The sequence below is a fragment of the Heteronotia binoei genome, chromosome 21, assembly GCF_032191835.1.
Source record: "Heteronotia binoei isolate CCM8104 ecotype False Entrance Well chromosome 21, APGP_CSIRO_Hbin_v1, whole genome shotgun sequence".
Classification (NCBI taxonomy): domain Eukaryota; kingdom Metazoa; phylum Chordata; class Lepidosauria; order Squamata; family Gekkonidae; genus Heteronotia; species Heteronotia binoei.
This window is the reverse complement of record NC_083243.1, coordinates 5387659-5412047: the sequence shown is the minus strand read 5'-3', so window position 1 is coordinate 5412047 and position 24389 is coordinate 5387659. Positions and strand designations below refer to the sequence as shown.

At 51.6% G+C, this 24389-nt stretch overlaps 2 protein-coding genes across 2 annotated transcripts in view; one reads left to right on the top strand and one right to left on the bottom strand.

Annotated features, from left to right (window-relative positions):
• The window catches only part of DNAAF2 (dynein axonemal assembly factor 2), a 31904-nt gene extending 14791 nt beyond the window's left edge, over window positions 1-17113 (top strand). Inside the window, exons 3-4 of the mRNA XM_060261397.1 lie at window positions 8349-8495; window positions 16637-17113. Coding sequence (XP_060117380.1) covers window positions 8349-8495; window positions 16637-17113 — 624 coding nt within the window. The remainder of the gene's footprint in view (window positions 1-8348; window positions 8496-16636) is intronic.
• Window positions 17114-19361: 2248 nt separating this feature from the next.
• On the bottom strand, window positions 19362-21490 carry MGAT2 (alpha-1,6-mannosyl-glycoprotein 2-beta-N-acetylglucosaminyltransferase). Its single transcript, XM_060262227.1, has one exon. The coding sequence runs from the start codon at window positions 21488-21490 to the stop codon at window positions 20144-20146; it is 1347 nt and encodes a 448-aa protein (XP_060118210.1). The 3' UTR covers window positions 19362-20143.
• Between the last annotated feature and the right edge of the window lie 2899 nt (window positions 21491-24389).

The window sequence follows — 24389 nt, the reverse complement described above, 5'->3', positions numbered from 1 at the left end:
ATAAAAGCCACAGAGGCTGTGAGACCTGCAGATTTTGACGTTTCTTTTGAAACCTCCAGCTTGAATTGCACACGAAATGTAGATCCAGCTTATGACCTACTTTTAAAATGCCTGCAGTCTCCTTGAGAGAAGCGTTCAGTCCTAATAACTTGACACCGATCGCGACGGATGAAAGCCCCGGATTCGTCTTCCTGGTTTTCCCATTGCAGACACTGCCTACTGTTTAGAATTCATGACGACGCTCAAATATCTTTTCTCCCAAAGACTTCTGTGGATCAAGTGTGTTTTATTAATTGGTTCAGATCCATTTTAGCATCCTTTCAGTGATATGAAAAAGCTGCCATGTATCAGGGGTGGCCTTACTCAATTAACATAAGAGCCGCTTAGAACAGGCCCCCCCCCCCCAGCCTTTTTGGCACCAGGGACTGGTTTTGTGGAAGACAATTTTTGCACGGACCGGTGGGGGTGCTGGGGGTTTTGCTGCTCTAGGCTGCCTCCATGCCCACACCTCATCCTGGCCCCCCCGTGGGGGTCCTTAAATGAGAAGTAGGCAAAGGTCTCTGCCTCACTCTGCGGCCTGGATGCTAACAGGTCACGGACCAGTACTGGTCCGCAGCCCGGGGATTGTGTGGCCCCAGAAGGTAGGACCAGAACCAGTGGGTTGAAATTAAATCAAAAGAGCTTCCAGCCGTTAGGAAGAACTTCCTGACCATTAGAGTGGATCCTCAGTGGAACAGGCTTCCTCCTTGGGAGGTGGTGGGCTCTCCTAGAATGATTAAAGGGTTGGAACACTTTCCCTATGAAGAAAGGTTAAAACGCTTGGGGCAAAGAAGTCCTTTTCTCCCTTTCTCACAATACAAGAACTCGTGGGGATTCGATGAAATTGCTGAGCAGTCAGGTTAAAACGGATAAAAGGAAGTACTTCTTCACCCAAAAGGTGATTAACATGTGGAATTCACTGCCACAGGACATGGTGGCGGCTACGAGTATAGTCAGCTTCAAGAGGGGATTGGATAAAAATATGGAGCAGAGGTCCATCAGTGGCTATTAGCCACAGTGTGTGTGTGTGTATAATTTTTTTGGCCACTGTGTGACACAGAGTGTTGGACTGGATGGGCCATTGGCCTGATCCAACATGGCTTCTCTTATGTTCTTATGTTCTCCTTCCTTGGAGGTTTCTGCCCTGTTGTTGGCCCTCCAGAGGAACTGGTTGGCCACTGTGGGAGACAGGAGGCTGGACTAGATGGACCCTCACTGGTCTGGTCAAGCAGGCTTCTTATGAAGGCCTCGGCCTCCATGCCCTGGTTGGAAGAACTGGTTGGGGCCACTGTGTGAGGCAGGATGCTGGACCACTGGTCTGATCCAGTCAGGAATTGGCTCTCCTTATGATCTTATATTCTTATTTTTTTTCACACGTTCAGAAAAGGGTGTTGGTAGTGGTGAAAGTTGATATGTTTGTCCAGGAGGATAATGTATTGCTTTTCTTTATTATACCATGGATGACCCTAGGTTATTCCCACCCACCCCCGCCTAATGACTGTGTGCAGCAAGTTGCATTTATAAGAGCTGGAGCAATTATTTTTTGCAGCACAATCGGCTTTGAATTCCCAGCCCCGAAGACAATCTCTCACCCTTGGCTCACTTTTCCTTTCTCCTGGCAGGCAGGCTGCGTTCCTGTACCTTTTGGCGTTTTTCTGCCGGCTCTCACCGGTTTGTTCCGCAGATCAGATAAGGGATTTCCCTGTGGTAACTTTAGAAGGCCAGGCTGAACCAGTCTGGGGAGGGTCTGTATGTTTCCAGTGATGGGGGCAACAAACCACGCACCAGTCAGAGTGTTCTTTTCCCCCTCTATGTTGATGCTGGACTAGATGGACCCTCGCTGGTCTGATCCAGCAGGCCTCTTCTGATGTTCTTATGAAGGCCTCGGCCTCTGTGCCCTGTTGTTGGCCCTCCAGGGGAACTGGTTGGCCACTGTGTGAGACAGGAGGCTGGATTAGATGGACCCTCACTGGTCTGATCCAACAGGGCTCTTCTTGTGTTCTTATGAAGGCCTTGGCTTCTCTGCCCTGTTGTTGGCCCTCCAGAGGAACTGGTTGGCCTCTGTGTGAGACAGGAGGCTGGACTGGATGGACCCTCACTGGTCTGATCCAGCAGGGCTCTTCTGATGTTATTATAAAGGCCTCGGCCTCCATGGCCTGTTGTTGGCTCTCCAGAGGAACTGGTTGGCCGAGAGGAGGCTGGACTAGATGGACCCTCACTGGTCTGATGCAGCAGGGCTCTTCTGATGTTCTTATAAAGGCCTCGGCCTCCATGCCCTGTTGTTGGCCCTCCAGAGGAACTGGTTGGTCACTGTGTGCAGAGGCTGGACTGGCTGGACCCTCACTGGTCTGATCCAGCAGGACTCTTCTGATGTTCTTATGAAGACCTCGGCCTCTCTGCCCTGTTGTTGGCCCTCCATAGGAACTTGCTGTCCTCTGTGTGAGACAGGATGCTGGACTAGATGCCGCAGGGCTCGGTACTGGGTCCCATCCTCTTTAACTTGTTCATAAATGATTTAGAGTTGGGAGTGAGCAGTGAAGTGGCCAAATTTGCGGATGACACTAAATTGTTCAGGGTGGTGAGAACCAGAGAGGATTGTGAGGAACTCCAAAGGGATCTGTTGAGGCTGGGTGAGTGGGCGTCAACGTGGCAGATGCGGTTCAATGTGGCCAAGTGCAAAGTAATGCACATTGGGGCCAAGAATCCCAGCTACAAATACAAGTTGATGGGGTGTGAACTGGCAGAGACAGACCAAGAGAGAGATCTTGGGGTCATGGTAGATAATTCACTGAAAATGTCAAGACAGTGTGCGTTTGCAATAAAAAAGGCCAACGCCATGCTGGGAATTATTAGGAAGGGAATTGAAAACAAATCAGCCAGTATCATAATGCCTCTGTATAAATCGATGGTGCGGTCTCATTTGGAGTACTGTGTGCAGTTCTGGTCGCCGCACCTCAAAAAGGATATTATAGCATTGGAGAAAGTTCAGAAAAGGGCAACTAAAATGATTAAAGGGCTGGAACACCTTCCCTATGAAGAAAGGTTGAAACGCTTAGGGCTCTTTAGCTTGGAGAAACGTCGACTGCGGGGTGACATGATAGAAGTTTACAAGATAATGCATGGGATGGAGAAAGTAGAGAAAGAAGTACTTTTCTCCCTTTCTCACAATACAAGAACTCGTGGGCATTCGATGAAATTGCTGAGCAGACAGGTTAAAACGGATAAAAGGAAGTACTTCTTCACCCAAAGGGTGATTAACATGTGGAATTCACTGCCACAGGAGGTGGTGGCGTCCACAAGCATAGCCACCTTCAAGAAGGGGTTAGATAAAAATATGGAGCAGAGGTCCATCAGTGGCTATTAGCCACAGTGTGTGTGTGTGTGTGTGTGTGTGTGTATGTATATATATATATATATATATATATATATATATATATATATATATATATATATATATATATATATATATATATTTGGCCGCTGTGTGACACAGAATGTTGGACTGGATGGGCCATTGGCCTGATCTAACATGGCTTCTCTTATGTTCTTAGATGGACCCTCGCTTGTCTGATCCAGCAGGGCACTTCTGATGTTCTTATGAAGGCCTTGGCCTTCATGCCCTGTTGTTGGCCCTCCAGAGGAACTGGTTGGCCACTGTCTGGGACAGGATGCTGTACCACTGGTCTGATCCAGGCAGGGGTGGGCTCTTATGTTCTTATATTGATATACACAGAGAGCTCCATTCTTTGGAAAACGCAAGATGGCTCTGAGCAAGTCACATATCCCCATGATTCAAGGGATGCCAACTTTTTATTCTGTCCGTGCTCCTGTGTCTTGAACACAGCACAGAATCAACACTACAAAAGATTGCTAGGGATCAAGTCCGGGATTATATATACAAAAGGTTCACCTGATGATTGTCGCCTTGTTACAAACCCAAAGTGCACAGAAGCCATGCCTGGTGGGGGAAGGGGTGATAATCTTACATGAGCATACATAGTCTCCCACTTGTAAAAAACTGTTTGCTGAGTTTTTGGGGGAGGGAAGGCAGCGTGGTGTAGCCCAGCCTCATGAGATATCAGAAGCTCAACAGGCACATCAGTTGGATGGGAGACCACCAAGGAAGACTCCATAGAGGCAGGCAACGGAAAAGCACCTCTGCTTCTTCCTTGCCTTGAAAGCCCCTTGCTGGGTTGCCATGAGTCATTTGTGACTGTGATGGCACTTTAGGCACAAACAGACATAGGTTCTTATGGGACTGGCATCCCAACTTCTCTTGTCAAGATCAGCTAACACGGAATTGACCTTAAGAACATAAGAGAAGCCATGTTGTATCAGGCAAATGGCGCATCCAGTCCAGCACTCTGTATCACAGAGTGGCCAAAATCCAGGTGCAATCAGAAGGTCCATCAGTGAAGCAAGGACACTAGAAGTCCTCCCACTGTGCCCCCCAAGCACCAGGAAGACAGAGCATCACTGCCCCAGACATAGGAACATAAGAGAAGCCATGTTGGATCAGGCCAATGGCCCATCCAGTCCAACACTCTGTGTCACATAAGAACGTAAGAGAAGCCATGTTGGATCAGGCCACTGGCCCATCCAGTCCAACACTCTGTGTCACATAAGAACATAAGAGAAGCCATGTTGGATCAGGCCACTGGCCCCTCCAGTCCAACACTCTGTGTCACATAAGAACATAAGAGAAGCCATGTTGGATCAGGCCAATGGCCCATCCAGTCCAACACTCTGTGTCACATAAGAACATAAGAGAAGCCATGTTGGATCAGGTCAGTGGCCCATCCAGTCCAACACTCTGTGTCACATAAGAACGTAAGAGAAGCCATGTTGGATCAGGCCACTGGCCCATCCAGTCCAATACTCTGTGTCACATAAGAACATAAGAGAAGCCCTGTTGGATCAGGCCAGTGGCCCTCCAGTCCAACACTCTGTGTCACATAAGAACATAAGAGAAGCCAAGTTGGATCAGGCCAATGGCCCCTCCAGTCCAACACTCTGTGTCACAGAAGAACATAAGAGAAGCCCTGTTGGATCAGGCCAATGGCCCATCCAGTCCAACACTCTGTGTCACAGAAGAACATAAGAGAAGCCATGTTTGATCAGGCCAATGGCCCATCCAGTCCAACACTCTGCGTCACACAGTGGCCAAAAGACCCATGTGCCATCAGGAGGTCCACCAGTGCGGCCAGGGCACTAGAACCCCTCCTATCACTAGAACCTTCCATCACAACCAAAGCTACCAACTGATTTTGGGGGAAAAACAGCCTGACATGCTCTGGTGTTATATCAGTGTGATTAGCGGAAGCCAGCAGGTGAAGCTTTGTGGAGACCACCCTTTGTCACCTGCAAACGTCTGCACATGAAGATGTTTGCATTGGAGGAAGGCCTCCATGAGTAGAGCATCATCTGTGACCTTCCTGGGTCCAAAATGCTGCCTTTAACTGGAAGACAGCCATCTCCCCACACAGTATCTTCTGGAGTGGTGCTTTGCCTGAAGTGCCTGGAGATCTGCTGGGGTGACAACCGATTTCCAGGTGACAGAGGTCCACTCCCCTGGAGAAAATGGCTGCCTTGGATGGTGGGCCTCACGGCGTTGCACCCTGCTGAGGCCCCTCCCCTCCCCTCCCCGCCCTCCCCCTTCCCCCACCCCCAAAATCTGCAGGAATTTCACAACTCAAAGTTGGCAATCTTAGTTCTTTGCTATATATACTTAATTTAATATATATATATATTCATTGACTCTCTTAAAAGTACATTCATTGACTCTCTTAAAAGCCCTGTATGGCCTAGGACCTGCCTACCTTAGGGACCGTCTCTCCCCACACGTTCCCCAGAGAGTACTACGTTCCGGCTCACAAAATCTGCTGGTAGTCCCTGGACCAAAGGAGGCCCGCCTAAAATCCACCAGGGATCGGGCCTTCTCAACAGCGGCACCTTACTGGTGGAACCAGCTGCCGGAGGAGGTGCGGGCCCTGCGGGACCTAGGGCAGTTCCGCAGGGCCTGCAAGACAGCCCTCTTCCGGCAGGCCTATAACACCTAACTGATATTTTGGATGGAACATCTTTGGATGGAACAAAATGCTCTTATAGACCGCTGCCTTTATTTTATCTTGTTTTATTAACTATGCTTTTATTGTATCTGTAAATGTTTTAAATGGAATTGTATGAATCATTGTGTTGTGAGCCGCCCTGAGACACTTCGGTGAGAAGGGCGGGATATAAGTCCATCAAATAAAATAAAAAATAAATAAATAAAAATGAAAGTAAACCTTTGGTTGAATGGGGGAAAAGCAAATAGCGTTGGCGCAAGTAAAAGCATTCTAAAAATAGAAGAGAGGATTTAGATAGAGAAAGGAATAGGAAGAGATGGATAAGAAATGCATCCTTTGAATATATCAAGCTCCAGCATGATTGGATTGCTTGGAAGGAAGTTGTGTTAACATAAGAACATAAGAAAAGCCATACTGGATCAGGCCAATGGCCCATCCAGTCCAACACTTTGTGTCATATAAGAACATAAGAGAAGCCATGTTGGATCAGGCCAATGGCCCATCCAGTCCAACACTCTGTGTCACATAAGAACATAAGAAAAGCCATGTTGGGTCAGGCCAGTGGCCCCTCCAGTCCAACACTCTGTGTCACATAAGAACATAAGAAAAGCCATGTTGGATCAGGCCAATGGCCCCTCCACTCCAACACTCTGTGTCACATAAGAACATAAGAAAAGCCATGTTGGATCAGGCCAGTGGCCCCTCCAGTCCAACACTCTGTGTCACATAAGAACATAAGAGAAGCCATATTGGATCAGGCCAATGGTCCATCCAGTCCAACACTCTGTGTCACATAAGAACATAAGAGGAGCCATGTTGGATCAGGACAATGGCCCATCCAGTCCAACACTCTGTGTCACATAAGAAGATAAGAGAAGCCATGTTGGATCAGGCCAATGGCCCATCCAGTCCAACACTCTGTGTCACTTAAGAACATAAGAGAAGCCATGTTGGATCAGGCCAATGGCCCATCCAGTCCAACACTCTGTGTCACATAAGAACATAAGAGAAGCCATATTGGATCAGGCCAATGGCCCCTCCAGTCCAACACTCTGTGTCACATAAGAACATAAGAGAAGCCATATTGGATCAGGCCAATGGCCCATCCAGTCCAACACTCTGTGTCACTTAAGAACATAAGAGAAGCCATATTGGATCAGGCCAATGGCCCATCCAGTCCAACACTCTGTGTCACTTAAGAACATAAGAAGAGAATTCATGTTGGATCAGGCCAATGGCCCATCCAGTCCAACACTCTGTGTCACATAAGAACATAAGAGAAGCCATGTTGGATCAGGCCAATGGCCCATCCAGTCCAACACTCTGTGTCACATAAGAACATAAGAGAAGCCATGTTGGATCAGGCCAGTGGCCCCTCCAGTCCAACACTCTGTGTAACATAACAGAAGCCACGTTGGTTCAGGCAAATGGCCCCTCCAGTCCAACATTCTGTGTCACATAAGAACATATTAGAAGCCATGTTGGATTAGGCCAGTGGCCCATCCAGTCCAACACTCTGGGTCACATAAGAACATACTAGAAGCCATGTTGGATCAGGCTAGTGGCCCCTCCAGTCCAACACTCTGTCACATAAGAACATAAGAGAAGCCATGTTGGATCAGGCCAGTGGCTCCTCCAGTCCAACACTCTGTGTCACATAAGAGAAGCCATGCTGGATTAGGTCAATGGCCCATCCAGTCCAACACTCTGTGTCAGGAAACCCGACTGCTCAGCAATTTCATTGAATGCCCATGAGTTCTTGTATTGAGAGAAAGGGAGAAAAGTACTTTTTTCTTTACTTTCTACATCCTATGCATAATCTTGTCAACCTCTATCATGTTACCCCGCAGTCAACGTTTCTCCAAGCTAAAGAGCCCCAAGCGTTTTAACCTTTCTTCATAGGGAAGGTGTTCCAGCCCTTTAATCATTCTAGTTGCCCTTTTCTGGACTTTTTCCAGTGCTATAATATCTTTTTTGATGTGCAGTGACCAGAATTGTACACAGTATTCCAAATGAGAACGCACCATCGATTTATACAGGGAAGCCATTTTGCAGCAAAATGGGAAACGGGAGCTGCATTTCATTGCGTTATTTAGTCTTCTGTTTTTTTCCGTGATAGAGGAATCCTAAAGTTTGGACTTTGCCATATAGACTTAAGGCAGGGTACAACGTTGGTGTGTAAGTCTCATTTTTAGTAGCCAAGAATAAAGCTGAAATATTGTGCTTGCGTCTCCCCTCTAGGAAAAGTTGTTTGTCACTGAAGACAACGTCTCTGAGTTTCTGGATAGCCTCCCAAGATCCTCCTGCCCCGGCCAGCCTGAGATGGAGCATCAGCCACTGATTGAAGTGCTGGAAGTGTCTGAGGGGAAGAGTCGGATCCGGTTAAAGGTGAGAGGTTGTTCAGCACATGGCAGCAGCCGGTTGCCCTGGTGTCATGCTGGCCCAATAGCCTCTTGTCAGGCAAAGCCCTTTGCCAGGAGACAGGATGCTGGACAAGATGGGCCCTCACTAGTCTGATCCAGCAGGGCTCTTCTGATGTTCTTATGAAGGCTTCAGCCTCTCTGTCCTGTGGTTGGCCCTCTAGGGGAACTGATTGGCCACTGTGTGAGACAGGAGGTTGGACTAGATGGACCCTCCCTGGTCTGATCCAGCAGGGCTCTTCTGATGTTCTTATGAAGGCTTCAGCCTCTCTGTCCTGTGGTTGGCCCTCTAGGGGAACTGATTGGCCACTGTGTGAGACAGGAGGCTGGACTAGATGGACCCTCCCTGGTCTGATCCAGCAGGGCTCTTCTGATGTTCTTCTCAGGGGAAGGCCTTGGCCTCTCTGCCCTGTTGTTGGCCCTCCAGAGGAACTGGCTGGCCACTGTGTGAGACTAGAGGCTGGACAAGATGGACCCTCCCTGGTCTGATCCAGCAGGGCTCTTCTGATGTTCTTATGAAGGCCTCGGCCTCTCTGCCCTGTTGTTGGCCCTCCAGAGGAACTGGTTGGCCACTGTATGAGACTAGAGGCTGGACAAGATGGACCCTCACTGGTCTGATCCAGCAGGGCTCTTCTGATGTTCTTATGAAGTCTCAGCCTCTCTGCCCTGTGGTTGGCCCTCTAGGGGAACTGATTGGCCACTGTGTGAGACAGGAGGCTGGACTAGATGGACCCTCCCTGGTCTGATCCAGCAGGGCTCTTCTGATGTTCTTCTCAGGGGAAGGCCTCGTCCTCTCTGCCCTGTTGTTGGCCCTCCAGAGGAACTGGCTGGCCACTGTGTGAGACAGGAGGCTGGACTAGAGGGACCCTCACTAGGCTGATCCAGCAGGGCTCCTCTGAGGTTCTTATATTCTTTAAAGCAAGACATGAAAAATAGAGGCTGCTCCTTACTGTACTTACTTTTGCTTGCTGCTGAAACAAACTGCAGTTTCAAATATTTACATGGAAAAAGAGCAAACATTAGCAACAGTCTAATAAACATTTGCTGAATGCACGTCTGGTGCTGCACTTTAGTACATGTCACCCTCTGTACATAGGAAAAGGAGGAGGAGAAGGAGGATTTATATCCCACCCAATATTCTGAATCTCAGAGTCTCTGAGTGGCTCACAATCTCCTTTACTTTCCCCCTCACAATAGACACCATGTGATTTTGAAGATATTGGATTTATATCCCGCCCTCCACTCCGAAGAGTCTCAGAGCGGCTCACAATCTCCTTTACCTTCCTCCCCCGCAACAGACATCCTGTGAGGTGGGTGGGGCTGAGAGCCCTCTTACAGCAACTGCCCTTTCAAGGACAACTCCTGCCAGAGCTATGGCTGACCCAAGGCCATTCCGGCAGCTGCAAGTGGAGGAGTGGGGAATCAAATCCAGTTCTCCCAGATAAGTGTCCGCACACTTCACCACTACACCAAACTGGCTCTTTTGACAGCGACTTTGAATGTGACCCAGCACAGGAGAAGGCCCAGTTCAGTCACCCCAACTGACCGCTGGGCACACAGGAACTGTGGGAGGGTTTCTGAAGATCCACTCCTGGAACACTTCCACAAATGAGACCCAGTTTGGTGGGCTCTTATCTGGGAGAACCGGGTCTGATTCCCCCCTCCTCCACTTGCAGCTGCTGGGATGGCCTTGGGTCAGCCGTAGCTCTCGTAGAGCTGTCCTTGGACAGGCAGTTTCTGTCAGAGCTCTCTCAGCCCCACCTACCTCACAGGGTGTCTGTTTGGGGGAGGAAGATAAAAGGAGGTTGTGAGCCGTTTCGAGACTCTGAGATTCAGAGTGGAGGGCGGGATATAAATCCAATTCCTTCTTCTTCCCCCTCCTCCTCGAAGAAGCCCATTCCTCCCTTGCTGGGTCTTCCTTTTTTCCCTACTGCCTTCCATTTTCCCCAGAATCCCCCTCCCTTTAATGAGACGCTGTATAGATGGAACTGAAACGCTTAAAACGGCAGAGGGGAACGGTACTGAAAACTCTGATGCGATCTGCATTTAAACCTTGCACTAGATGCCGCAGTTTGTAGCTGCCGCCTGAGGTCATCCCGTGTCCCCGCCCTTCGAAGGAGCCCCTGGCAGCGTTGCTCAAGCCCCAGAAGGTCAAGGCTAGTGGCTGGACTTTGCTGTTTGTCAGACGGGCCGGCACGCACCCTTTCATCGTCCGTCCTCAGGGAAAGAAACCAATGGCTGTTAAACCGCCCACGTTGCGAGCCCAGCTGCAAGGTTGCGCTGCTCCGCTTTGAAACGCTCTCATTTTGATTCTGCGACAATCTTCAAATAAGAGTTTCAGGTTGGGGTTCTCGATTCCGTGTTTCACTCCCCTATCAAGCTGCATCTTCTCTCGCACCCTGCCCACCTCTGGTTTCTGTCCTCTCTCTGCTGCTGAAAACTTGACGGCTCTAAGGACTGCCAAGACCTGGCATTTGAAAGAAGGCTGGCAGTCAAAGCTTCCAGCTTCCTCTGAGGAAATGCAATCTGTAATAATAGAATCCTAGAGTTGGAAGGGACCTCCAGGGTCATCTAGTCCAACCTCCTGCACAATGCAGGAAACTCACAAACACCTCTCCCTAAAATCACAGGGTCCTCATTGCTATCAGATGGCCATCTAGCCTCTGTTTAAAAACCTCCAAGGAAGGAGAGCCCACCACCTCCCAAGGGAGCCTGTTCCAATGAGGAACCACTCTAACCGTCAGGAAATTCTTCCTAATGTTGAGCCGGATTTTTTGATTTAATTTCAACCCAATGGTTCTGGTCCTACCTTCCGGGGCCACAGAAAACAATTCCACACCATCCTCTATATGACAGCCCTTCAAGGACTTGAAGATGGTGATCCTATCACCTCTCAGCTGCCTCCTCTCCAGGCTAAACATGCCCAGCTCCTTCAGCCTTTCCTCATAGGACTTGGTCTCCAGACCCCTCACCATCTTCATCGCCCTCCTCTGGACCATTCCAGCTTGTCTAGATCCTTCTTAAAATGTGGTGTCCAAAACCGAACCCAGTACTCCCGGTGAGGTCTTACTACAGCAGAGCAAAGCGATACCATCACATCACGTGATCTGGACACTAGACTTCTGTTGATACAGCCCGAAATTGCATTTGCTTATTTAGCCACCGCATCACACCATTGACTCATGTTCAGCATATGGTCCACTAAGACCCTTAGATCCTTTTCGCACAGACTACTGCCCAGACAAGTCTCCCCCATCCTATAACCATGCATTGGGTTTTTCCTACCGAAATGCAGACCTTTACATTTCTCCCCGTTAAAATTCATTATATTGATTTTAGCCCCGTTTTCCAGCCTGTCAAGGTCACCCTGGATCCTGTTTCGGTCTTCTTCTGTGTTTGCAATCCCTCCCGATTTTGTAATACCTTTCGGGACCCCAGACCATGGCACTTCCACGGTGAGGGATGCTCAGAGGTGGGGTGCCATTGCCTGCCTTTGTGTCGCAACCCCGAACATCCTTGTGGGTCTCCCAACAAACTGGAGAGCCAGTTTGGTGTAGTGGTTAAGTGTGCGGACTCTTATCTGGGAGAACCGGGTTTGATTCCCCACTCCTCCACTTGCACCTGCTGGCATGGCCTTGGGTCAGCCATAGCCCTGGCAGAAGTTGTCCTTGAAAGGGCAGCTGCTGTGAGAGCCCTCTCCAGCCCCACCCACCTCACAGGGTGTCTGTCGTGGGGGAGGAAGGGAAAGGAGATTGTGGGCCGCTCTGAGACTCTTCGGAGTGGAGGGCGGGATATAAATCCAATATCTTCTTCTTCTTCCATCCGAATACCAGCTGTGGCCAGCCCTGCTTCGTTTTCAAGGTTACGCAAGGTCAAGCTCGGTTGAGCTATCAGGCTACTATGTTGTCTGTACCAGAACCCATTGACTGTCACCTGGTAAATATCTTCCATCTAGCCATGATTTTTTTCCAGCTTCCACTGGAGCCTAAGAGATACAAATGTTTGAGGGTATCGATTCCAACCCCCCCCCCCAAAAAATATATATATATTTGGAATAACTAGGTATGGGACTTGGCAAAGTAGCATAGAAAAAGAACAGTTGGAAGGGACCTCCAGAGTCATCTAGCCCAGGGGTGGCCAACTGTAGCTCACCAGATGTTTTTTGCCTACAACTCCCATCAGCCCCAGCCAGCCTCTGCTCCATATTTTTATCCAATCCCCTCTTGAAGCTGGCTATGCTTGTGGCTGCCACTACCTCCTGTGGCAGTGAAACACCTGGAGAGCTACCGTTGGCCACCCCTGCTGTAGGTTTATAAACTGGCTCACTTGTTTTAGTCATAGAACATAAGAACATAAGAGAAGCCATGTTGGATCAGGCCAACGGCCCATCCAGTCCAACACTCTGTATCACACAGTGGCCAATAATTTATATTTATATACACACACACACACAAGAACATAAGAGAAGCCCTGTTGGATCAGGCCAATGGCCCCTCCAGTCCAACACTCTGTATCACACAGTGGCCAATAATTTATATTTATATATACACACACACAAGAACATAAGAGAAGCCATGTTGGATCAGGCCAACGGCCCATCCAGTCCAACACTCTGTATCACACAGTGGCCAATAATTTATATTTATATATACACACACACAAGAACATAAGAGAAGCCATGTTGGATCAGGCCAACGGCCCATCCAGTCCAACATTCTGGGTCACACAGTGGCCCAATATGTGTGTGTGTGTGTGTGTGTGTGTGTGTGTGTGTGTATATATATATATATCTCGGCTTGACTTCGCGAACGAAGATTTAAGAAGGGTGCAGTAGTCCACGTCTGCTGCAGGCTCGCTGGTGGCTGACAAGACCAATGCGGGACAGGCAGATCCGGCCACAGTGGCTGCAGGGAAAATATATATATATATATATATATACACACACACACACACACACACACACACACATATATACTGTGGCTAAGAGCCACTGATGGACCTCTGCTCCATATTTTTATCTAATCCCCTCTTGAAGCTGGGTATGCTTGTAGCCGCCACCACCTCCTGTGGCAGTGAATTCCACATGTTAATCACCCTTTGGGTGAAGACGTACCTCCTTTTATCCATTCTAACCCGACTGAGCAATTTCATTGAATGCCCATGAGTTCTTGTATTGTGAGAAAGGGAGAAAAGTACTTCTCTACCTTCTCCATCCCATGCATTATCTTGTCAACCTCTATCGTGTCACCCCGCAGTCAACGTTTCTCCAAGCTAAAGAGCCCCAAGCGTTTCAACCTTTCTTCATAGGGAAAGTGTTCCAAGCCTGTAATCATTCTAGTTGCCCTTTTCTGCACTTTTTCCAATGCTGTAATATCCTTTTTGAGGTGCACAGAATTGCACCAGAATTGCAGACAGTACTCCAAATGAGACCGCACCATCAATTTGTACAGGGGCATTATGATACTGGCTGATTTGTTTTCAGTTCCCTTCCTAATAATTCCCAGCATGGTATTGGCCTTTTTTATTGCAATCGCACACTGTCTTGACATTTTCAGTGAGTTATCTACCACGACCCCACTACTTGAGAAACCCTACTTGATATATCCCATGTGGCCTGGAGTGCAGCCATGCATCTGGGGGGTGTTTGGTCAGGTGGCCGCTTTTGAGCCTCTCCTAACTCTATGACGGTGGTGGGAAATGTCGCCAAGGTTCAGCCAATTTCCGGCCGTCCAGTTAAGAGACAACCAGAAGAGGCTGACCCCACTTGGACCTCTGGGAGCGGATGAGACCCAGCTAGCCTGGGCCCTCCAAACCAGGGCTAAGACAGCGTCCGGCGCATCAAGCCCTGTCTGAGCCCGCAGAGACGAGGCACGGCTGCCTGAATTGCGGGTGGCAACATCCCGCCTCTCCGCTCCGACGCTCCCTCCCAGCAGCACTTCATGTTTTTAATGGCCCCCGCTGACAACACAAGGATCAAAGTCTCCGTTTCCCCCTTATCTGCGTCTCCTGCTCCGTCTGGGCCAGACAATAATCTGCGCTCCTGTTCAAGCAGCCTGGCAGAGCAGGCGGTCGGGTGCAAAGTGATACTGCTGAAGGCTGCAGGGATTGTTGGTTGGCGGGGTGTGTGTGTTGCAGCTGGCACGCGGCAGCCCACGGTACAGGCTCCTCACGGGCCTTGGAGCTGGCATTGGCCCAGGGCAGCCGGGGGGGGAGGGGGCACCCGTTTCTGGGCGCCTTGCAGGTGCTGCTGCTTTGACTATGAAAATGAGAGCGGCCCAGCAGTCTTCCACCTCGGAGGGGCCTTTGCCCGGGCTGCGTGCAGTTGTAGCAAGAGATGGGATCGGAGGGCAGGCCTGATTGGTGGGGATGGGCAGAGAAGGGGGATGCAGGAAGGGAGCTGGACCGTTAAGATTGCAACGCAAATCCCACTTTGCTTCTCCTTCTCTTCTCCAGCAGCTGAGCGGCTAGACCGGGGGTGGGGTGGGGGGCAAACTTGCTTAACATAAGAGCCACGTAGAATAAAGATCAGATGTTTGAGAGCCGCAAGACATGAATGTCAGATGTTGGCGAGAAGGAAGGGAGGAGGAGGAGAAGGAGAAGATAATGATAATGATATTGGATTTATATCCCAGCCTATACTCTGAATCTCCAAGTCTCAGAGCGATCACAATCGCCTTTCCCCTCCTCCCCCACAACAGACACCCTGTGAGGTGGGTGGGGCTGAGAGAGTTCTCCCAGAAGCTGCCCTTTCAAGAACAGAGTCTCAGGGTGGCCTACAATCTCCTTTATCTTCCTCCCCCACAACAGACACCTTGTGAGGTGGGTGGGGCTGAGTTCTCCCAGAAGCTGCCCTTTCAAGAACAGAGTCTCAGAGCGGCCTACAATCTCCTTTCCCTTCCTCCCCCACAGCAGACACTCTGTGAGGTGGGTGGGGCTGAGAGAGTTCTCCCAGAAGCTGCCCTTTCGAGAACTGAGTCTCAGAGCGGCCTACAATCTCCTTTACCTTCCTCCACCACAACATACACCCTGTGAAGTAGATGTGGCTAAGAGAGCTCTAAAAGCAGCTGCCCTTTCAAGAACAACTCCTGCGAGAGCTCTGGCTGACCCAAGACCATTCCAGCAGGTGCAAGTGGAGGAGTGGGGAATCCAACCTGGTTCTCCCAGATAAGAGTCCGCGCACTTAACTACTACACCAAACTGGCTCTCATGGAAGGAAGGGGGATGGATGGATAGAAGGAAAGAAATCAACTTTTAACTTTAAATGTATATCCCAAGCCGCCAGCTGGCTTGGCGATGTGATTTAAAAAGATGGAATGGTGGGGCTTCAAGAGCTACACAATATGTGTGGAAGAAGAAGATATTGGGTTTATACCCCGCCCTTCACTCTGCATCTCAGAGTGGTCACAATCTCCTTTATCTTCCTCCCCCACAACAGACACCCTGTGAAGTGAGTGGGGCTGAGAGAGCTCTCCCAGCAGCTGCCCTTTCAAGGAAAGCTCTGCGAGAGCTATAGCTGACCCCAGGCCATTCCAGCGGCTGCAAGTGGAGGAGTGGGGGAATCAAGCCCGGTTCTCCCAGACGAGAGTCCACACACTTCACAACTACGTCAAACTGGCTTCTCTTAGAGGGAACACTGGTTGGGAGCAAGAAACAATGGCTTTTGGGCGCACACAAAATCCACAGTGGGGACCAGCGATCCCTCTGAGCTGCAGTCTTGTGAGCAAAAATTCTACTTTGTGAGCTCCTGACATTAAAGATCTGAGCGACTGCATAAATGATTGTGCTCTGGGGGGGTCATCCTTCTTGAGCTAAGCCAAAAATGTGTGATCCAGAGACTAAAAATCTGTGAGCCACACTCAGCTTAGAGGGAACACTGGTGGGACAACCAGATTCCTAAGCTGGGGAGGGGGGGGACAGTTTCTTTGTCGAAATGCTCCAATGGCCTTGCCTCAGTTGTCAAACGTATGAACCTCTCCCCTCTCATTTACAGGAAACGGGGCGGCACAACTGCACAGGAGACCAGATTCCTGTTCAGCTTGAAAGAGCCTCTTGGCTTGGTCCTCCACCTTCAGCCTACAACAGTAACCAACTTTCCCCCCTCCTCCACAGGCACCAGAGCGTAACGGCCCCGAAGCTGGCCCAGCAGAAGAGGAAGTTAACCCTGGGAGAGAAGTCGGTGAACACCCATCCAGAGCAGAGAACCGCCCTATGGCAACCAACCCAGCAGGAAACCACACCCCGCAAACCGAAAAGGCCTCCGACTCACTCACAGCTGCAGAAACAAAGGAACCACCGGCTGCGTGGGGACGGGGTCGTTGTGGGGAGCCTGACCCTGCCGGCTCGTCCCAGAAGCCGCAGATAACAAAGCCGCAGGAGTCGAGAGCCAGACGGCAGCCGCAACTTGGCAGGGGCGAGCGTGCTGGGGCGGGAGAGGAGTTGTGCCCAGGCTCTACAGAGAACGGCGGTCCGCCTGCTCCGGTGTTAAGGGAAACAGACGCAAGAGACGGGAGCGTGCAGCTCATTCGAGATCACACGACACGCTGTGCCGTCTCTTTTCAGAATCCCCTGTTGTACGAACTAGATTAACAGCCGGGCACTGCGGGGCTGCGGAGATGAAAACAACAAAAGGTGCTGCAAACATCTGGAGGGGTTTCCCAAACTGAGAAGGGGTCTTTCAGTTTGGAAAAATACCCAGCTTATTCCCCCCACCCCTCCCTCGGAATGCAAACTCTCATTGAGCTGGGTCACCAAGCAGTCTTTGGTGGATCTCTTGCAAAGGCTCCCCCGGATCAAATGGGACTTCCCCAAGAACGCACGTGCTCTTGCACAAACCCCGTTGGGACACGAGGCGCTTGGGGTGGCTGCCTGTAGAGCTTCTCTAAGCTTCCCTTCAGTCCAGCTCTTGCCCAAACCGCGAACATATTTTGCAATACCTGACTGCCAGCACCGTGGCCCTTAAGTCACGGCATGCTTCTCCCACCGCCCCACGTTGCGCTCTCTAGAGGTTAAGCAGGAGACAAATATACCTCTGCAAGCCCCCGTTAACGCTGCAAGCAACAGGTCACTTTGCTTTCGTGGTCTGTGCCGGGCCGCTATCTACTCTAGAGTATTCCTTGAGGTAGGGCTGATGGGTGGTTCTTCCTTAGTCTTCCTCGTCACACGGAAATAAGTAGGGTCGGGATGGCTGACTCGCATGGTCATTGGTGAAGTCGAAAGGCAGCTAGGACTTCACCAGGAGCGATTTCAGAGCCAAACCGGCTACCTTGCCGTCTGATGCTCGGTCGTGGGGATGCGAGTCCCAGCTGAGAGCAGAACGGCAGGCTAAAGTGAGAAGCGGAGGGTTCCTTTCCTTCTGGTGTTCGTCGTTTGCATCTCAAGGAGACCACCTCCTCAATACAGAGTCAAGGCAGAGGCAAAAAAGGGGCACTGATCCAGACAGGGAAAAGAAATTGCAGTCGTAATCCCATTTGAATTTGCCTGTCAGAAAACCAAAAGAGCCCCCCTTTTAAACCACAGCCTGTCAGAAAACCACAGAAACCCCCTTTTTAAACCAGCAGCCAAAGTGTCTTTTTTAGGGCAATCTGCGAGCAACTGTGTTGATTTTCACGGCTCAACAGAACTGCTTAAATTGCCTACTGGAACTGGGCAGCTTTTGGCTGCCTTTCAGGTTGGCTTCCCCTTTTGCAAGAAGCAACATTCAATATCCCTGACGGCCACAACCGCCAAACCAGGTTTGCTTTGGGCATCAACACTGGCAAAGCCGTCCCGCCCGAGGAGGCACCAGGAAGCCACGGCGAAAGCCTGGTTGAAGGCCCAGTCATTTAAATGGCAGAGTTCTTCCCTGCTGCTCTCTGTGGCCTTGAGACAGCGCTTTCGTTTGGCTGGCTTTTACCCTCTCGCCTTGCCCCGAAAGCCGCCTCCCCGTTTCCTTCCAGCAAAGCCTGCCCAACCTCACCCTTGGCAACCTTCAGCCCGCTGCAGTCAGAGGAAAGTTCCGCACCGCGTTACTATTTTTAAGATTCAAAAACCAGAGAGCTGATACGAAACCCGCTCACATCTTTTTCTCTCGTGCCTTTGTATTTGCATCCCTAGGAGTCAGAAAAGCAAGACCCAAGGAAAGCTGTGTGTTTTTTGGGGGGGGGGGGCAGGGGTGCTCATCTTTCCTTGAAGTGTTATTCAGTGGTTGTAATTTGGGAATTCTGACATTTATCCTATGGAATGCAGGAGGCCTTAAAAACCACTGAACTCCAAACAGCCAGGTTGCTTGCTACTTGCACCCATAGTGGAAACTTAGTACGCAGAGCTAAGCTAGTTTCTCTCCTGTTTCTTGTTAATGATACCTTGATGGTGGTTCAACCACTGGAACAATTTCCTCCCCAGAACATTTTCCGTTAGTGCTGAGAGCACAGCTGTGGGGGAAATTCTGTTGTACCAAGCCCTGTATTCATTTAGAACAGGGGAACTTGCTCCATGACTGTGACCTACAACTGAATACAAAAGTTTGCTGAAGTCTGTGCTTGTCTGCCAGGAAGGGTTTTTTTCAAGGACACAAGCCTCAGAACATTTTCAGGCCCCCCTTCCCCCACACATAGATACAGAATAGGTTTGCAGCAAAGATCTCTCCTTTTGCAGCCGGCTTCCTTTGTATGGTTTCAGCTTCTGAGTTCTGTATTCTTTCCTCTTCCCAGGCCTGGTTTTAGGTGTTTGTTTAATGGAGCTGACTAATGGGAAAACGAAACGGTTTCCCTTAACACGGAAGCAAAGGGTCACCAGCCGTTGAAATGCTGTTATTAAATTGCTAAATAAAAGTTGGTATCATTGCAACAAGCCATCGTTTCTCTTAAACCTCTTCTTTTAATTTGTAATTAAAATAAGATAGCTTTTTCTCCCCAAGCCCATTAAAAGACTGTATTACAAAAAAAAACAAAAAACCCATGGATTTATTTTGGCAGAAATGAAAACAAAATTGCATATTTCTACATTAAAGTGAAAACAAATGGATTTTCCTTTTTCCCCCCCCATATAAGCACATAGCAAATAAAATAGAATGCCTTTTCTGGCAGATATTAAGGTACCAAATCCCAAGCAAGCCTGTACAATACTGAATGATTTGGAGGGTTCCGATCTGTTAAAAGTCGGATCAACGGAAGCAAAATTAGGCCAATCGAAGACTGTCCTTTGAAAACTGAAGGTTTCTTTTTGGGGGGGGGGCTCAGTCATCTTTGGACATCTGCCACATCTTTCCTTTGTCAAAAGCCTCACTTTTTTTTTTAAATGAATCTTTTTTTTTTAAAGGGGGGCGTTTGAAAGTATCAGAAGCACTTTTGTGTATGTGTTTTTTTTAAAGGCTTAGTTGAAACCCCCGTTCTTTCGCTGGAGAGTCCAGCACCTGTCCCCTCTTCCTCCTTGGTCTGGGTCTCACGTCCTCCCCAAGAATCCCCTGGTCTCACGTCCTCTGCAAGAATCTGCCGGGTCTCACGTCCTCCCCAAGAATCTCCCAGTCTCACGTCCTCCCCAAGAATCTCCCGGGTCTCACGTCCTCTGCAAGAATCTCCCAGGTTTTCACCTCCTCCCCGGGAATCCCCAACAGGGCGGTCCCGGGAGCGCCTCCCTCCCCTACTGGAGGCGCCGGTAGCTCTTGCAGAGCTCGTGGTCGCGGATGTCGCCCCAGCCGCCGTTCTTGACGTGGGGGCTGATGGGGGCGAGGGCGTGGCGCTTGCTGAGGCTCATGGCGGCGGGGAAGAGGTGCTGGCGGTTGGCGTCGAGGAGGGCGTCGACCTTGGCGGCCTGGGCGGCGGGGCGGCAAGCCTGTTGGCGGTGGTGCATGCCGCAGTCGCCGGTGTGGAAGACGCGCGGGATCTCGGGCACGAGGACCTTCCAGAAGCGGGGCAGGCAGTGGGCGGTGAGGTGCTGGAGGGTCCAGTCCCAGTTGTAGTCGTCGTAGGTGCAGAAGGCGTCGGCGCAGGCCAGCAGCTGCTCGTAGGTTTCGCGCGCGAAGGCCATGCCCATGTTGTGCTCGGTCGATTTCCAGGTCTTGAGCTCGGCCTTATCCGCGCGGGCCCCGAACCCCCCGCGCACGGCGGCGTAGGAGCCCAGCGAGAGGACCTGGCAATCGGGGCACTCCCTCTGGCGGAGGGCCCAGAGGGCCTGCAGGGCGGCGTAGAAGTCGGGCGCTAAGTAGTGGTCCTCCTCCAGGAAGAGCACCAGGGCGGGCGGGCGTTGGCGCAGGATCCGCACCCGCTCCCAGACGAAGTGGAGCTTCCACCACCAGTGGTGCTTGGTCTGCGCGAAGGCGGCCTCGCGGTAGTGGCCGAAGGCGTCCGGGTAGCGGGCGTTGAGGCAGCCCCGGCGCAGCGCCGCCGCCCGGCCCAGATCCCGCGGGCAGTCGCGGGGGTCGCTGCCCGGGAACTCGGCCGGGTAGAGCTGGCGGCTGAAGGGGAAGAAGACCTGCAGCACGGCGCAGAAGTCCACGGCGGCCGCCAGCGCGTTCAGCTCGGCCGACCACACGTCGTGGCTGAGCACCAGCAGCACCTTGCCGGCGCCCGGCGCCCTCCGCAGCGAGGCCAGCAGCAGGCGCAGGTGCTCGGGACGCTCGTGCACCTGCACCACCAGCGCCAGCGCCGCCTCGCCCGGCCCCAGCGGCGGCCCCGCCGTCCACAGCTCCCCCTGGCGCGCCGCCTGGTCGAAGTTGGCGCGGAACACCAGCGAGCGCAGCGCCGCCGTCTCGTTCGCCCACCACGCCGCGCTCCCCGACGCGTTGCCGCCGCCGCCGCTGGAAGGCCGGGCGCTCAGCACCATGCTCGTCGCCGCCGCCGCCGCTCCTGCTGCATCCCCGGCCTCCTCCGCCGCCGCCGCCGCGCTCTCGCCGCCGCCGCCGCCTCCCCAAAGCGCCAGGGCGCACGCGGCCGCCCCCAGGCCCAGCAGCAGCGCCACCACTTTGCGCTTGTGCACGCGCAGCCTCATCCTCCGGCCAGGCCCGCCGGGCGCCCTCCCCGCCGGGCATCAGCCGAGCGGCAGCCCGCTCCGCCCTGCAAGCATCCTCCGCCGCCGCCCGCCCGCCCGCCCGCCCGCCACCGGCGCCTCTGGCCTCCCCGAGGGAAGGGAGGGAGGAAGGAAGCAGGGAGGCCCCGCCCCGGACGCTCGCCCGGGCCACGCTCCCCTCTCCAGCGCCGGCCTCCTGCTGCCGCTGCAGCCACGCCGGCTCCTCCTCCTCCGGGCGCCGCTTCCGGATCCGGAGGGAGGCCGCCCCCGCCGCCCACACCGCGCGCCGGGCCCAACGGCTGCTGCAAGCCGGCTGCGCGCCGGAGCGGGAGAGAGCAGCCCCCACCCCCCCTCCGAGGCCTGCTCCAAGCCACGAGCCTCCGAGAGGGACGGAGAGGCCACCTCCCCGTCCCCCCACGGCTGGGGATCGCGACTGCGGACAAAAGGCCGCCTCCACGAGTCAGCCAGGCTAGAACATGAGAACAGAAGAGAAGCCCTGTTGGATCGGGCCAGTGGCCCCTCCAGTCCAACACTCTGGGTCACACAGTGGCCAATATATGTGTGTATGTGTGTGTATACACACACACACACATATACATACATACATACACACACACACATATATATACACACTGTGGCTAACAGCCACTAATGGACCTCTGCTCCATATTTTTATCTAATCCCCTCTTGAAGCTGTCTATGCTTGTAGCTGCCACCACCTCCTGTGGCAGTGAATTCCACATGTTAATTACCCTTTGGGTGAAGTACCTCCTTTTATCCCTTTTAACCCAACTGCTCAGCAATTTCATGGAATGCCCACGAGTTCTCATATTGTGAGAAAGGGAGAAAAGGACTTCTTTCCGTACCGTCTCCATCCCATGCATAATCTTGTCAACCTCTAGGAGAGCCAGTTTGGTGTAGTAGTTATCTGGGAGAACCGGGTTTGATTCCCCACTCCTCCACTTGCACCTGCTGGAATGGCCTTGGGTCAGCCAGAGCTCTCTTATCTGGGAGAACCGGGTTTGATTCCCCACTCCTCCACTTGCAGCTGCTGGAATGGCCTTGGGTCAGCCATAGCTCTGGCAGAAGTTGTCCTTGAAAGGGCAGCTGCTGTGAGAGCCCTCTCCAGCCCCACCCACCTCACAGGGTGTCTGTTGTGGGGGAGGAAGGGAAAGGAGATTGTGAGCCGCTCTGAGACTCTTTGGAGTGCAGGGCGGGATATAAATCCAATATCATCATCATCTTCTATCCTGTCACCCCGCAGTCGATGTTTCTCCAAGCTAAAGAGCCCCAAGCGTTTCAACCTTTCTTCATAGGGAAAGCGTTCCAGCCCTTTAATCATTCTAGTTGCCCTTTTCTGCACTTTTCCCAATGCTATAATATCCTTTTTGAGGTGCAGTGACCAGAATTGCACACAGTATTCCAAATGAGGCCGCACCGTCGATTTATACAGGGGTTTTGGCGTCCTAGGCAAGCTGCCCACTAGAGCCCCCCCCCGCCCTTGAAAAAAGAGAATTGTAGAACTGAAGAAACGAAACGATGTACGTTTTTAATTTACAGTTGATGTTCAGTTTTTATTTTTATTTTTTTGGAAAAAATGGTGAGATTGAGCCATAAAAATGGGGAGAATGCTACTCAGGGCCGGATCTTGGGAGGGGGGAGAGAGGGGGTACTTGCCCTGGGTGCTGACGGAGGGGGCCGCCAAATTGGGAATGGAGTCCATTGTATTCTGTGGGACCATAAGACAGAATGGTCCATAAGGGGGCGCCTTTTTTAAATTTTGCCCCCCCCCCCTCAAAAAACATTTCGATCCAGTCCTGATGATCATTTTAGCTGGAGGCGCCAGGGATAAGGCCTTCGCATGACCCTTTCTACTCGATCCTTCTAGTAGCTGGAGGTGCCAGGGACAAGACCTTGTGCATACAAAGGAAGAGGAGGGAGGATGAGTGGCAGCACACAACTTCAACAGGAGCCAATTGTCAGAAACGGCAATTGTCTCTTCCACTGGGGAAAGCAGTCTCCAAGACGCACACATGCTGTCCGTGGAAAGAGAAGGTGCCTGGTGGCGCCCCTAGGCCGGGTGGCACCCTAGGCAGCCACCTGCTTGACCTACTCCCACACACTGGCCATGCACCCAGCCTTCGCTTGTGGCGCACAGGGGAGAAGCCGCACAAACATGGGTCCAGTTTGGCCTCCTTTACCGCTCAGTGCTGCAGGCATAATTCAGTCTACTCAAGACGAAACAAGGCAAGGACAGATTCCCCCTCCCTTCAGTTTCTAAACGTAGCGCTCACTCATTAGACCAGACCAACCTTAGCTCCTGGAGGTGAACTCACTCCTTTTCTCCTGGCGTTACAACTTGCCACCTTTTATAACAAGGTTGGCTGAACTTGACTAATGAAAGAGCCACAGTGAATAAATGTCAGATGTTTGAGAGCCGCAAGACGGGGAGGGAAGAAAGGTGAAAAGGAAGCAAATAGATGGGGGGGAGGGAGGGAGAGGTGGAAAGAAAACAATTTTAACTTCAAATGCATTCTTCAAGCTGCCACCTGGCTTGACTTGGAGGAATGCTCTACCTTCTCCAAGCCGGCCAATGGGGCCGTGGGGGCTTCAAGAGCCACACGGTGTGCGAGGGCCACAGTTTGGCCACCTGTTTTATAACGTCCACTCCTCTATTTAATCGATGCTGTAGTTCCTCCCTGCTGTTTGAGGTATCCCTTAACTGTCTTCCGCCACTCCTCATAACTCAATAGATCAGTTGTGTCCACAGAGCGAGAGTTAAAAAGAAATATTCACGTGCGCAAAACGAGGTGGATTGTTTCTGTTTTCAGATGCTCTTGGTTTCCGTACAGCTTATTACCTGCACAACCGATGGGGGGTG